We start from the raw sequence: 15,233 nt of genomic DNA, 5'->3' as shown, positions 1-15,233 counted from the left end.
TAAACTATTTCAAACTTAAAGTAAAGATCTACTTGGCCGATTGAACTGAAACTTTGTAGGAATGATCGAATCATGGTCCTGACAAAGTGTTGTTATTTTTCGGGTCAATCAGAAATACAATTTGGCTGCCATGGCTGCTATTTTGCTACTAAGTTCTAATAGGCCGATCTCACTTAAAATTGGTCTAGGAATGATCAGCTCATGGTCCTGACAAAGTTAAGTTAACATTATACTATTTTTTACTCAAATTGGTACATATTTCAGCAACAAAAATAAATACTGTAGACTCAGGTGACCGTTTAGGCCCATGGGCCTCTTGTTTTATGTCCATGCCAATTAATTGGGGTGGGCCCAGGGGGGGTGGGGCAGGAGCTAGGATACATTGTTACTAATGTTCGACACCTGGCTCAGTCACATCATGGTATGTTCCATCCTGATTCAATGTCATCTGGAGACTTCATTTCTTAATACATTCTATTTTAACTCTATACAGAAATAAAGTTGAGAGTATGGCCAGACCTCAGAGGAGTTGACATTTAAATCATAAAATGTCCCCCAAGGACAAAGTGACCATTACTCAAGTATTGAAGATATTTGTTAACCAATTCAGTGTTTTCAGGCTTTCAACTTCATTTCCATTTTACAGATTTTATAGAAGGTCAACAATATCTAAGATAGGGTCTAGTCCAAGGTCATTTTTACTATTTATATAATTTTTTACCAGTGCCATGCAATGCATTAGGTATATATAATAATCCAGCAACTTCAAACAAATTTTGATCAGACTATAGCTATATACCTTGAGGCTTGAGTATGAGAATACTTAAATTTAGTGTCACTTCATTTCTCAAAATAAAAATGCCAGGTACGTTTAAGTATGAAAATATCTCAGATGATTTCATGTCTCGGAGTTCAAAGATCAAAAGCAAGGTAGTCGTATGCCAACCAATTCAGTGTCATCACTCTAGTGACTTCTTGAATTCCTTGGAGTCGGGACACATTTAATTAAAAATCAACATTACTTTAGTATTAACAGAAAATTATTGAAAAAAGAAAATAATTTGCATTGGTGTTGAGGCATTCATGTTTCACAGATGTTTTAACTCATTCACCCCTGAAGACACATTTGAACTCTTCCATTTCAAAGGTTTGAATAGTTCACTATGGAATTTCAGGGGTTAATGAGTTAATGAACTAGTAAAAGTATCAATACTGTTACCAAAATTAGAGAGTTTGTTATCTTTAGTTTACAAGCTATGTCATGCATTTCTCATAGATAGATAAAACCTTCTTACAATCACATAAAATATCAAAAAAACTAACACACCTACACTGATATTTAAATTTGTTGATTTTAAAGATTAAAAATAAATCTAATTTTACTCAGATTTAACTTTTACACATGAGACACAACTGTATAATTTTTATCTTTCAAATACTTATTCTTGGTTAATATTTATATTTACACATTGAGGGACATTCATATCAAAACATTTCAGGGTTGATGTATATATATAGATAGTAAAAGTATTGATTTTTCCATGTTTATTGGCGGCTGTTCTAAGAGTAAATTTGCACTTGGTAATCTTGTACAGTGAATGGGCATAATACTGAATAGAAAAAAAAATCTTGTTTTACTTATCAAGGCCATATAAAAACTACCAGAGATAATCGTAATGAGAGTTATATGTTATGTACTTAGCTCAGTGTGTGCAAATTCAGCAGTAACCAGATAGCCCCCCTGGCTCTGAAAATGTTTTTGTTTTAGATAATGATTAAATTTATTACATTTTTGCCAGTGAAATATCGGATTCTATCAACTTGATGAAACTGATATCTTTCACACTGTGACAGAAATCAAAAGTGATATTTTCACAGTGTGAAAATAATATCACTTTTTAGTATTGCCCAATCAAAACAGTATCTTCTATTCACTGCATTCAAAAATTAAAGGCAACAATTTTTTGTTCAGATTCAAATGAAGCGACGGTAGAATAAGTGGTTGTTATGGTAAATGTTTGGTGCACACACTTAAGTATTTACATATTTATACCAGAAATGACATTTTTATAAGCAATCATACCAGAAAATAGCAGAAAATGTGGGAATTGCGTTGAGAATCCCATTCAGAATGGCGCGTTGCCTTGTTGTCAAGTGTGACGTCATTAGAATATGGCGCTAATTACGTATACACTTCTCATTCCCGCCCTTTTTTAATGCATTACATGTTTCATGTTTTATGCTTTAAAAATGTAATAAATAGAAAATTCAATGGTGTCTTCAGTAAAAACCAATATGTTTCACTCGTGTGGATAATATTTTGATATTTTTCACTCATGCTGTGCACTTGTGAAAAAATATCAATTTTTTCACCACACTCGTGAAATATGTTATTACTGAAGACACCATTAAATATCCTATATATATACCATACATTTTCACTTGTTGCTTTAATGCAACTATTCTCAAGACAAGGACTATACAATAGTCGCAATTAATACTTCTGTCGGCCACATAGGTGATGTCGTCAGGATGATCCTTTGAGAAAACTGTAAATGTTGCTGAAAACTGTAAATGTTACTGAAAACTGTAAATGTTACTGAAAACTATAAATGTTACTGAAAACTGTTCTTCCAGCATGGCTAAAGCTTTGATAAATCATTTCTAAAAGAAAACTGAAGATTGCAGGACTTTGAAAAAAAAAAAATTAACAAGGAAATAAACAAAATACAATCAACAACAGTGTTCTGGGTGTACAGTTCTGTAGGGTCTAGGCTGGGATTTGTGCAGTGTTCTGGGTGTACAGTTCTGTAGGGTCTAGGCTGGGCTTTGTACAGTGTTCTGGGTGTACAGTTCTGTAGGGGCTAGGCTGGGATTTGTACAGTGTTCTGGGTGTATAGTTCTGTAGGGTCTAGGCTGGGATTTGTACAGCGTTCTGGGTGTACAGTTCTGTAGGGTCTAGGCTGGGCTTTGTACAGTGTTCTGGGTGTACAGTTCTGTAGGGTCTAGGCTGTGATTTGTACAGTGTTCTGGGTGTACAGTTCTGTAGGGTCTAGGCTGGGATTTGAGTTGCTAATATCCTTTCAAAAAGAGAAAAACATCCCACGCCCCTGCAAAAAAAACTCACTTTCTTTAAATATGACTAACCAGACAGTTGTCAACATCAAAATAAGACCAAACAACAGGAAAAGAAATTGAGGAATATATTAATTATATAGAAACTATTAATTATTTGTAAAATATACATATGCACATGATACTGCAGTGATGAAAAATAGAGCTAAATGGAAAATCTTAACACATAGATGTATCTGAGCTAAAAGTGAAGTGAGGTGAAAAATATATATAGGTCACCATGACCTACATTTGTTAGATTGGTATAATATTCCTTCAGATATATCCACATATGAATTAAGTTTGATTGATGGCTGTTGAACTTTTTAAATGTGTAAGAGTTATGGAGCTATAAGCATTAAGTATTCCAAAAATTCAAGGCAAGCACTATATGCCCCTTCCACCATGTGACAGCTGGGCCCGAACAAATGAGGATTTTCTTGTTATGAACATACATATATATTTATTATTGCAAACAACTTACATCAACAACTGACGGTAAGGGAGAAAATAATTTAAATCAATATGGTTCTATTTCCCTTTTTTCAGGTTGTTTCCGGCATGAACTATGACCTTCACTTGAGGATGTCAAATGGAGCAGTAACGGTTTGTATCCTTAAATGAGTTTGCTTCCTCATCCATTTATTTTTATTTGGCACATTTTGTAGAAAGGTATAGTTCTTACTGTTTACTGAATGGAATTTACATCTGTCTAATGAAGGTACATAATTGTCACATTAAAAAAAAAATAACCACCTATATTGGGTACTTAGGTGAAAATGTTGCTTTAATTGGGAAATATATATCATTGCATTGCAATACTAATTATATACCAGAGAATATAGCGAGATAAATAAACACGTACTCTTTACACACATGTATTATGGAATCTGTCTTGTGGCTTATGTTGTTGTTTTTCTTCAACCGTAACCAGGTACATATCTCAATAGTGGTTATTTTATTTTATTGCTATTTTTTAAAGAAGATTTTCATTGATATCGTTCTCTGATCAAAAATAAAGAGAAGCTAGGTATGTGAAGTTTTAAATTAAGTTTTTTTCCTATCCCAGGTAAATTAAAAAAAAAAAAAAACAACAACATTGAAGTATATAGATACATACTTCCTCGATATCCTGGAGTAATGCTCACTAATACGCTCTCTGCACCCCTGGAATATGTCATAGAAAATTGAAGACACAAAGATAGATGTTTCATTGGTCTCATGTAAAAAAAAACTGACCAATCGCTAGGCTGATATACCTGTCCTTCAAAAATTGCAAATGGGCGACCCCCAACTTCAAAGTCGGTCAAATTTTACCGTTACGTGACCGCAAGATTCTGTTGATGTACATCAAAGGATCTTCTTGTCTCATCAACAAGGTGGCTCACACTGAGCCTTCAATTTTGCTATGACAATCTTCCAGGGGTGCAGAGAGCGTAAGTGAGCGTAACCCCTGGATATCGAGGATGAGTCCAGGGGTGCAGAGAGCGTAAGTGAGCGTAACCCCTGGATATCAAAGATGCTATAGATGTATTTGTCGTTCTTACATCAAAATGTAAGAAAATAAATATGATAAAGAAATGAACAAAATTATTGTGATGTGTCAATTGTTCTTTTTCAGCAAATGTGTGATGTGGTCATTTACGTCCAACCTTGGACCAACACCAAGCGTGTTGATACCCAGGTTTGCCACCCTGTCACCAAAAGAGGTAATGTGTTGGTTAGATACCTAGGTCATTTGTTCAAAGTTTTAACAGAAAATATCATATACATAGAAATGGCAGTTACTGCTTTTCTGAGAGCAGAAATGTGGGCCAAATACAGACATTTTCATCCGATTTACTAAAAACAAATTGACTTCCCAACATTATTCCGGCTGATTTTGACAAAATGTTTTACAAATAATTTTCTTATGGCCGAGACCATGCTTTGTTATTTTCGGGATCATTAACTATTTGTATAAAGTTTGAGGAAGAGCTAGCCATATTCTGTTATTTATTGAAGTGGTTGACTTGGTATAAATACTTAAAAATAACATATACAAAGGTACTATAGAGGTGTTCATTTTGGGGGTGTAAAATGTTGTACATTTTAATAATTAGATGACTCATCTACAGACAATAACATGATTCTATCTATTCATAAAAATGTGTGATGTGGTCATTAATTGATGCTACTCATTTAAACCTGATGCTTGTCATTAATTAGCTCATCTGGCCTAAGAGGCCAAGTGAGCTTAAGTTGTAGCGCAGCATCCGTCTTCTGTCCATCTGTCATCAAGTTTTCCTTGCAAATCCCAAACGGCCTACAGTCATGATATTTGGCTGGTAGCTTCCTTGGATGTAGTCCGACAAAGGCTGCGAACAAAAATTACCTTCACCCACTTTCAAGGTCACAGAAGTCAAATATGTTTAAAACTTCAACCAAGTTCTTCTGGAAAACTAAAAGGCCCAGAGTTGTGATATAATGCTGGTAGATTCCTTTGATAAAGCCCAACAAAGTGTGCAAACAAAAGTGACTTTCAAGGTCACAGGGCTCAAATATGTCAAAAATTTCAAATGACTTCTTCTAAAGAACCAAAGGTCTAGAGTCATGTAGCTATCTAGGATAAGAGTCTTACATTTTTTGCAAAACAACGAAAGACCTTGACCAACATTCAAGGTCAAAGGGGTCAAATATGATTATCATTTTAAAATGACATATTCTGAAGAATCAAAAGGCCTATGGTCATGATATTTTGCTGTTAGATTCCTGAGAGAGCCTAACAAAATTCGTGAACAAAATGACCTTGAATTACTTTCAAGGTTGCATAGGTCAAATATTTTAAAAAACTTCAAACAACTTCTTTTGAAGAGCTAAAAGGTCTAGAGTCATGATATTTGGTTTGTAGTTTTGCGAAATAGGGCCTTACAACATCTGCGAATAAAAATGATATGATTTGTTTATAAATGTTTTTTGTATGTACATGGTGTAAGTCATTTTTAATGTCACACATTTGTACCCACAGTGCTGTTTATTATTTTTCAGCTGGAGGATATGAGGAACATTCTGTAGATGCTGAAGTCATGATGATGGCCAACTTTGCTCTGAACAAAATGAATGTGCTACTTAAACAATCCAATAGTTTGGTCAGAGTTGTATCTGCTAGTACCCAGGTAATTTAGTCTTGTAAACCTGCTTTATACCATACAATAGACTCCCCAGGAAGCTTGGCATCTTTTAGTACTGTGGATTTTTTTGTATGCTGCTCTTACAATAAACCAGCGAAAAAAATAGGGATTTTGAAACGGATATTACAAGAAGGATTAATGCTTAAACAATTATTGTAAGATTGTCCTTGTTGTGTTAAGCATTTATGTTATTGATAATTTCCGTAAAAAGCAAAAAAGAGGGTTGCATTCAAAATGAGTCATTTCAGGGTTAAAGTACGCTAATCAGTATGTTTACTAACGCAAACTCAAAAAAATATACTAAACCTAGAAAATCTGATGTTTGTACCCTACTTAAGACGTGAGCTTAGTTTTCGGCCAAAAGCTCCATTTTTGGTACACAATGACAATAAAAATGAGTTAAAGAAAATTTTAAATTGAAAAAAACATTTGAAATATGTTTTCCTTGTTTTACAGGTTGTTGCCGGTACAAACTACAAGTTAAGACTGGAACTTGATCAGAATGTAAGCAAACAAGTATTCTTCTTGTCAGCAAAGATTTTACAACATCCCTCCTTGAATCTCAAATTCTGTAATATATAAATATGTGCCATCTTCATTATTAATGCGTTGGGCCTAAATGTTGTCTAGAGATACGTAATTTTGATGACAATTATTACACTGTGTCTATCCTGTCTTAATTATTTAGAGTGGAAATCCGTCTTTTTCAAAAAACCGTTAAGATTTGTTTTACGAATTTGTATCTGAAGTACAAATGTTTTACTTTAAAACAAAAAAGCCTCTAACCAAGAAACAAAAATCCTTAAAAAAATCCCAAATTTCCAAGGATCTAGAGGTCAATTCATGTAATAAACGCCTGTTTGTAAATTATATTACAAAGTTGTGATATGATAGTATAGGGATTTTTTTGAGAAATAATATTTGTTATTCATGTTTATAGAAATTCTGTGATGTTGTGGTATTCAACCAACCCTGGACCCAAACGACCCAGCTGACCAGTAACTCGTGTGACTCAACCAAGAGACAGCTGGGTGCCCCCCATGCTATCAGCAGCAGTGACATACATGTTCAGGAAGTTTTCACCCAAGCCATCGAATTGGCCAACGGAATGTCCAACAACATGTACCGATTGTCTGCTGTTTCCATTCAACATGTTACCAAGCAGGTGAGCTGATAGCAATGTACCTGTTAAATCATAATTGACGGATTAGTAAAGTTAACACATGTGTGGGGCTTGTTAAAATAGTCAGAATGTGTTTATTGAATGCGTTTATGTTAGGTTGAAACTGATATTGAGGAGAGACAGTTATTTTATGTTTGTGTTTCAGGATGTAGCAGGTACAATATTGAGGAGAGCGGGTACAATATTGATGATAGAAAGATATTTCATGTTTATATTTCAGGTTGTAGCGGGTACAATATTGAGGAGAGAAAGATATTTCATGTCTATATTTCAGGTTGTAGCGGGTACAATATTGAGGAGATAAAGCTATTTCATGTTTATATTTCAGGTTGTAGCAGGTACAATATTGAGGAGAGAAAAATATTTCATGTTTATATTTCAGGTTGTAGCGGGTACAATATTGAGGAGAGAAAGATATTTCATGTCTATATTTCAGGTTGTAGCGGGCACAATATTGAGGAGATAAAGCTATTTCATGTTTATATTTCAGGTTGTAGCAGTTAGGATATTGAGGAGATAAAGATATTTCATGTTTATATTTTAGGTTGTAGCAGTTAGGATATTGAGGAGAGAAAGATATTTCATGTTTATATTTCAGGTTGTAGCGGGTACAATATTGAGGGGATAAAGCTATTTCATGTTTATATTTCAGGTTGTAGCGGGGACAATATTGAGGAGATAAAGCTATTTCATGTTTATATTTCAGGTTGTAGCTGGTACAATATTGAGGAGATAAAGCTATTTCATGTTTATATTTCATGTTGTAGCGGGTACAATATTGAGGAGATAAAGCTATTTCATGTTTGTGCTTTAGGTTGTTGCTGGTATGAAGTATGAATTTGACATGATGATGGGAGAATCTTCCTGCAGGAATAACGGAGAAAGCAAGGGGCTGACCGCTGTCAATTGTCCAGTTAAAAGTGGAGGAATGGTTAGTAAATCACAATTGTTAAATATACGAAATTGAAATCATTGCAACCACAATTTAACTTCTAATGTATCTCAGTTATCTTATTAAGAATTAAATGAAAATAAATTTCCGTTTGGAAAACTAGAGGGATATTTTAACACAGTTTATTTTGGACTTATTATCGCTCAGGGGTTTGTCTAACTTTTTGAAAACATCATAAAGACTTTTTCACTTCATTCTATTAATAGTAAATCTGCAACACTGTTCTGTCAAATTGTGTAAATTAAATTTTCAGATTATTCTTTTCAAAATGATTTTAAATACATTGTACATTTCTTGGTTAAGCTGTGTAAATTTGTAAGCATGGAGAGTAGATTTGAAGAAAATATTGTATGCAAGGTTAATTCCATCAAACATTAAAAATCAGTAAAAAAAAATACATGTATTACCATTGGGAAATGTGAAAGAAACTGTTTCTATACTGCATTAGAATATCGTAATTATTTCTCAGTCTGCAAATTCAATATTGTTGGCATTTGATTGGCAATCTTGAAATTCTTTCACCAAGGATGATGTCTTTCACTTTTCAAAATTCCATATAATTAGCATCTGTCATTCTTGGATTTTCTTAACTGAATGAGAACATTCAGTCAATGAATATATGTTGAAATTGTTTTTCAGTCTACAACATTCCATGTTGTTGGCATCTGGCAATCGTGGACGACCCCAGAATACCACGTCACAGTCACTCCAGTGGTACGTACCCTTACATACTACAGTCTAACTTCTCTGGTGTGGTATTGACATGATACAGTCTAACTTCTCTTGTGTAGTAGTGACATGTTACAGTCTAACTACTCTGGTGTAGTAGTGACATGTTACAGTCTAACTTCTCTAGTGTAGTAGTGACATGTTACAGTCTAACTTCTCTGGTGTGGTATTGACATGTTACAGTCTAACTTCGCTGGTGTAGTAGTGACATGTTACAGTCTAACTTCTCTGGTGTGGTATTGACATGTTACAGTCTAACTTCGCTGGTGTAATAGTGACATGTTACAGTCTAACTTCTCTGGTGTGGTATTGACATGATACAGTCTAACTGCTCTGGTGTAGTATTGACATGCTACAGTCTAACTTCTCTGGTGTAGTATTGACATGTTACAGTTTAACGACTCTGGTGTAGTAGTGACATGTTACAGTCTAACTACTCTGGTGTAGTAGTGACATGATAAAGTCTAACTACTCTGGTGTAGTAGTGACATGATACAGTCTAACTTCTCTGGTGTAGTAGTGACATGCTACAGTCTAACTACTCTGGTGTAGTATTGACATGATACAGTCTACCTACTCTGGTGTAGTAGTGACATGATACAGTCTAACTTCTCTGGTGTAGTATTGACATGCTACAGTCTAACTACTCTGGGGTGGTATTGACATGTTACAGTCTAACTTCGCTGGTGTAATAGTGACATGTTACAGTCTAACTTCTCTGGTGTGGTATTGACATGATACAGTCTAACTGCTCTGGTGTAGTATTGACATGCTACAGTCTAACTTCTCTGGTGTAGTATTGACATGTTACAGTTTAACTACTCTGGTGTAGTAGTGACATGATACAGTTTAACTTCTCTGGTTTAATAGTGACATGATACAGTCTAACTACTCTGGTGTAGTATTGACATGATACAGGCTTACTACTCTGGTGTAGTATTGACATGCTACAGTCTAACTTCTCTGGTGTAGTATTGACATGTTACAGTTTAACGACTCTGGTGTAGTAGTGACATGTTACAGTCTAACTACTCTGGTGTAGTAGTGACATGACACAGTCTAACTACTCTGGTGTAGTAGTGACATGATAAAGTCTAACTACTCTGGTGTAGTAGTGACATGATACAGTCTAACTACTATGGTGTAGTAGTGACATGCAACAGTCTAACTACTCTGGTATAGTAGTGACATGACACAGTCTAACTACTCTGGTGTAGTAGTGACATGCTACAGTCTAACTACTCTGGTGTGGTATTGACATGTTACAGTCTAACTTCTCTGGTGTAGTAGTGACATGTTACAGTCTAACTTCTCTGGTGTGGTATTTACATGATACAGTTTAACTTCTCTGGTTTAGTAGTTACAGTCTAACTACTCTGGTGTAGTCGTGACATGCTACAGTCTAACTACTCAGGTGTAGTATTGACATGATACAGTCTTACCTACTCTGGTGTAGTAGTGACATGCTACAGTCTAACTATTCTGGTGTATTATGGACATGATACAGTCTTACTACTCTGGCGTAGTAGTGACATGCTACAGTCTAAATATTCTGGTTTAGTATTGACATGATACAGTCTTACCACTCTGGTGTAGTAGTGACATGCTACAGTCTAAATATTCTGGTTTAGTATTGACATGATACAGTCTTACCACTCTGGTGTAGTAGTGACATGCTATAGTCTAACTATTCTGGTGTAGTATTGACATAATACAGTCTAACTACTCTGGTGTAGTAGGGACATGCAACAGTCTAACTACTCTGGTATATTATTGACATGCTACAGTCTAACTACTCCGGTGTAGTATTGACATAATACAGTCTTACTACTCTGGTGTAGTATTGACATGATGCAGTCTAACTACTCTGGTGTAGTATTAACATTGTACAGTCTAACTACTCTGGTGTAGTCGTGACATGCTACAGTCTAACTACTCAGGTGTAGTATTGACATGATACAGTCTAACTACTTAGTATTGACATGATACAGTCTAACTACTCTGGCGTAGTAGTGACATGATACAGTCGAACTCCTCTGGTGTAGTATTGACATGATACAGTCTAACTACTCTGGCGTAGTAGTGACATGCTACAGTCTAACTATTCTGGTGTAGTGTTGACATGATACAGTCTAACTACTCTGGCGTAGTAGTGACATGCTACAGTCTAACTTCTCTGGTGTAGTAGTGACATGCTACAGTCTAACTTCTCTGGTGTAGTATTGATATGATACAGTCTAACTACTCTGGTGCAGTATTGACATGATACAGTCTTACTTCTCTGGTGTAGTAGTGACATGATACAGTAGAACTACTCTGGTGTAGTATTGACATGCAACAGTCTAACTACTCTGGTATATTATTGACATGCTACAGTCTAACTACTCCGGTGTAGTATTGACATGATACAGTCTAACTACTTAGTATTGACATGATACAGTCTAACTGCTCTGGTGTAGTAGTGACATGATACCGTCTAACTACTCCGGTGTAGTATTGACATGATACAGTCTAACTACTCTGGTGTAGTAGTGACATGCAACAGTCTAACTACTCTGGTATAGTATTGACATGCTACAGTCTAACTACTCCGGTGTAGTATTGACATGATACAGTCTAACTACTCTGGTGTAGTAGTGACATGCAACAGTATAACTACTCTGGTATAGTATTGACATGCTACAGTCTAACTATTCTGGTGTAGTATTGACATGATACCGTCTAACTACTCTGGTGTAGTAGTGACATGATACAGTCTAACTACTCCGGTGTAGTATTGACATGAAACAGTCTAATTACTCTGGTGTTGTAGTGACATGCTACAGTCTAACTACTCTGGTGTAGTAGTGACATGATACAGTCTAACTACTCCGGTGTAGTATTGACATGAAACAGTCTAATTACTCGGGTGTTGTAGTGACATGCTACAGTCTTACTACTCTGGTGTAGTATTGACAGTCTACAGTCTAACTACTCTGGTGTAGTAGTGACATGATACAGTCTAATTTCTCTGGTGTAGTATTGACATGATACAGTCTAACTACTCTGGTATAGTATTGACAGGCTACAGTCTAACTACTCTGGTGTAGTATTGACATGATACAGTCTTACTACTCTGGTGTAGTATTGACATGCTACAGTCTAACTACTCTGGTGTATTAGTGACATGATACAGTCTAACTACTCTGGTGTAGAATTGACATGACACAGTCTAACTACTCTGGTGTAGTATTGACATGATACAGACTAACTACTCTGGTGTAGTAGTGACATGATACAGTCTAAATTCTCTGGTGTAGTATTGACATGATACAGTCTAACTTCTCTGGTGTAGTATTGACAGGCTACAGTCTAACTACTCTGGTGTAGGATTGACATGCAACAGTCTAACTACTCTGGTGTAGTAGTGACATGATACAGTCAAACTACTCTGGTGTAGTATTGACATGATACAGTCTTACTACTCTGGTGTAGTAGTGACATGCTACAGTCTAACTATTCTGGTGTAGTATTGACATGATACAGTCTTACTACTCTGGTGTAGTATTGACATGATACAGTCTTACTACTCTGGTGTAGTATTGACATGATACAGTCTTACTACTCTGGTGTAGTAGTGACATGCTACAGTCTAACTATTCTGGTGTAGTATTGACATGATACAGTCTTACTACTCTGGTGTAGTATTGACATGATACAGTCTTACTACTCTGGTGTAGTATTGACATGATACAGTCTAACTTCTCTGGTGTAGTATTGACATGCTACAGTCTAACTACTCTGGTGTATTAGTGACATGATACAGTCTAACTACTCTGGTGTAGAATTGACATGACACAGTCTAACTACTCTGGTGTAGTATTGACATGATTCAGTCTAACTACTCTGGTGTAGTAGTGACATGATACAGTCTAATTTCTCTGGTGTAGTATTGACATGATACAGTCTAACTTCTCTGGTGTAGTATTGACAGGCTACAGTCTAACTACTCCGGTGTAGTATTGACATGATACAGTCTAACTACTCTGGTATAGTATTGACAGGCTACGGTCTAACTACTCTGGTGTAGTATTGACATGATACAGTCTAACTTCTCTGGTGTAGTATTGACATGCTACAGTCTAACTACTCTGGTGTAGTAGTGACATGATACAGTCTAATTTCTCTGGTGTAGTATTGACATGATATAGTCTAACTACTCTGGTATAGTATTGACAGGCTACAGTCTACTCTGGTGTAGTATTGACAAGCTACAGTCTAACTACTCTGGTGTAGTAGTGACATGATACAGTCTAACTACTCTGGTGTAGTATTGACATGATTCAGTCTAACTACTCTGGTGTAGTAGTGACATGACACAGTCTACCTCCTCTGGTGTAGTATTGACATGATACAGACTAACTACTCTGGTGTAGTAGTGACATGATACAGTCTAACTACTCTGGTGTAGTATTGACATACTGCAGCCTACATTTAGGTCTCTGTATCTGATTTATTTTTTATCTCACTTTTTGCTTGCTGTTTTGATAGATATCTTTTTTAATGGGCTTCTTTTTTATATTGATGTCTCTTTTGCTTTGGATGTTGTCGGTTTTTTTTCCAACATTGCGGTGAGATTTCACACGTTCTTTGTCACAGATAATTGGTGAACTTTGCATGTGTGTAACTCATGGGATGTCGGAGTGTTGCATATTGAAAATATATCTCATGCTCCAATATATACAGAGCTATGGCCCATTGTTCACTGTGTGTCATATTTTTAAGGGCATTTATTATATATCTGAGTTCCTCTTTTTGAGCGCTGCATACCCTGGTACTCGTACTCACAGGCAAGCACACCAACCTACCCTGTCTCCTGCATACACACACACAAGCACACCCACACTACACACATGAAGGGACGTCTTTTAATGACTTAGCTGTTAATAGGATGTTAACGAAAACAAAATCAAACCAAACCATGCCCCATTATTGAATAAGGACTCTTTGTTAATTTTTGATACCAATGTTGGTTGCAATGCTGTATTGTTTTACAAAACATTTGAATATGTTGTTTGTATGCTTTATTCAATTCGAGTCTCTTTGTGCAGACATAACCTCTGAACTTTCTAATATAAGCATAGATTCACACTGCATTGTGTACAACTCTAGAATCTGTATGCTCAAGGTCAAAGTCAAAAGGATGATGTGTCCCATTTACTCTCTGAAAGTCAAGGTCACAGTGTAAAGGTCAAGGTCACAAAGATTATGAACGTGTCAAAATCAACTCTCAGATGAGTGTTATCAAGGTCAATGACACAACAAATGGTCAAAGATTATCAGGGCAATAGCTGGAAGGTCACTGATGGTTGTAGTACCACGACTAGACAGTGTGTTGTATTGGGGGACAGGAGTTGTTTTTGGATACTTCAACCAGTTTGTTAGGCCAGATGATATAACCTTCAGTTCTGTTTGAGGCAAGCTTCTGTTTAATTTAATTTTGTAGTTAAGAGTTGTTTCCAAGTTTAGCTCTTTATTTGGAGAGAATTTTCACCATTCACCCCTGAAATCACATTTGAACCTCACCAAATCAAAGACTGGGTAATTCCAGTTTAAAAATGTAGAGGTGAGCTCAGTCTTTAGATAGAGTTCATTGCATACTAAGCTCAATATTTCGGTCTTATTAACACTTGTCTGAATTCAATCAGATCAAAATAGGATGTTACAACACTCAAGCCAGGTCAACTTCTCATTATTAATTGGAAGTCACAGTGAAGTTCCATCCTTTCAGAAATCCTTTGTATCCTGGTAATGTTTAATTTTTCAAACTGCTGAAAGAATGTTAGAGAATTTGTTTCAAGCAAGATTTATAGAAAAGAAGGTGTCATTTCCCAATCAAATTTATAAGCAATACAGAAAAAGGATTTAGGAGACATTGCTTGTTGTGAAGTTGAAACCTAATTTGATAAGATTGAGCACTCTTTATAACATGGTGAGGACTAACCCATCAGTCATTTACCATACAGCTGATTAATTATGCAATCATCAATTTTCATGATTCTGGCTTTAAAATGATTGAATGAAATGTTATGCTGTAGTATGTAAA

The 15,233-nt window shown here is 35.7% G+C and overlaps 1 protein-coding gene across 3 annotated transcripts in view; it reads left to right on the top strand.

Moving 5' to 3' along the window:
• Positions 1-15,233, top strand: part of LOC110462801 (putative cysteine proteinase CG12163) — a 40,563-nt gene that overhangs the window by 2,534 nt on the left and 22,796 nt on the right. For 2 of the 3 annotated variants that reach the window (XM_021516988.1, XM_021516987.1), the window contains exons 2-8: positions 3,664-3,720; positions 4,736-4,823; positions 6,142-6,269; positions 6,741-6,788; positions 7,225-7,449; positions 8,282-8,398; positions 9,059-9,135. In XM_021516988.1, the coding sequence (XP_021372663.1) occupies positions 3,664-3,720; positions 4,736-4,823; positions 6,142-6,269; positions 6,741-6,788; positions 7,225-7,449; positions 8,282-8,398; positions 9,059-9,135 (740 nt within the window). The remainder of the gene's footprint in view (positions 1-3,663; positions 3,721-4,735; positions 4,824-6,141; positions 6,270-6,740; positions 6,789-7,224; positions 7,450-8,281; positions 8,399-9,058; positions 9,136-15,233) is intronic. The other variant, XM_021516986.1, reaches the window with a different exon arrangement.

This window comes from Mizuhopecten yessoensis, unplaced genomic scaffold (genome assembly GCF_002113885.1).
Source record: "Mizuhopecten yessoensis strain PY_sf001 unplaced genomic scaffold, ASM211388v2 scaffold10831, whole genome shotgun sequence".
Lineage (NCBI taxonomy): Eukaryota > Metazoa > Mollusca > Bivalvia > Pectinida > Pectinidae > Mizuhopecten > Mizuhopecten yessoensis.
Note: the sequence above shows the minus strand (reverse complement) of the source record. Positions and strands in the feature narration are given on the sequence as shown.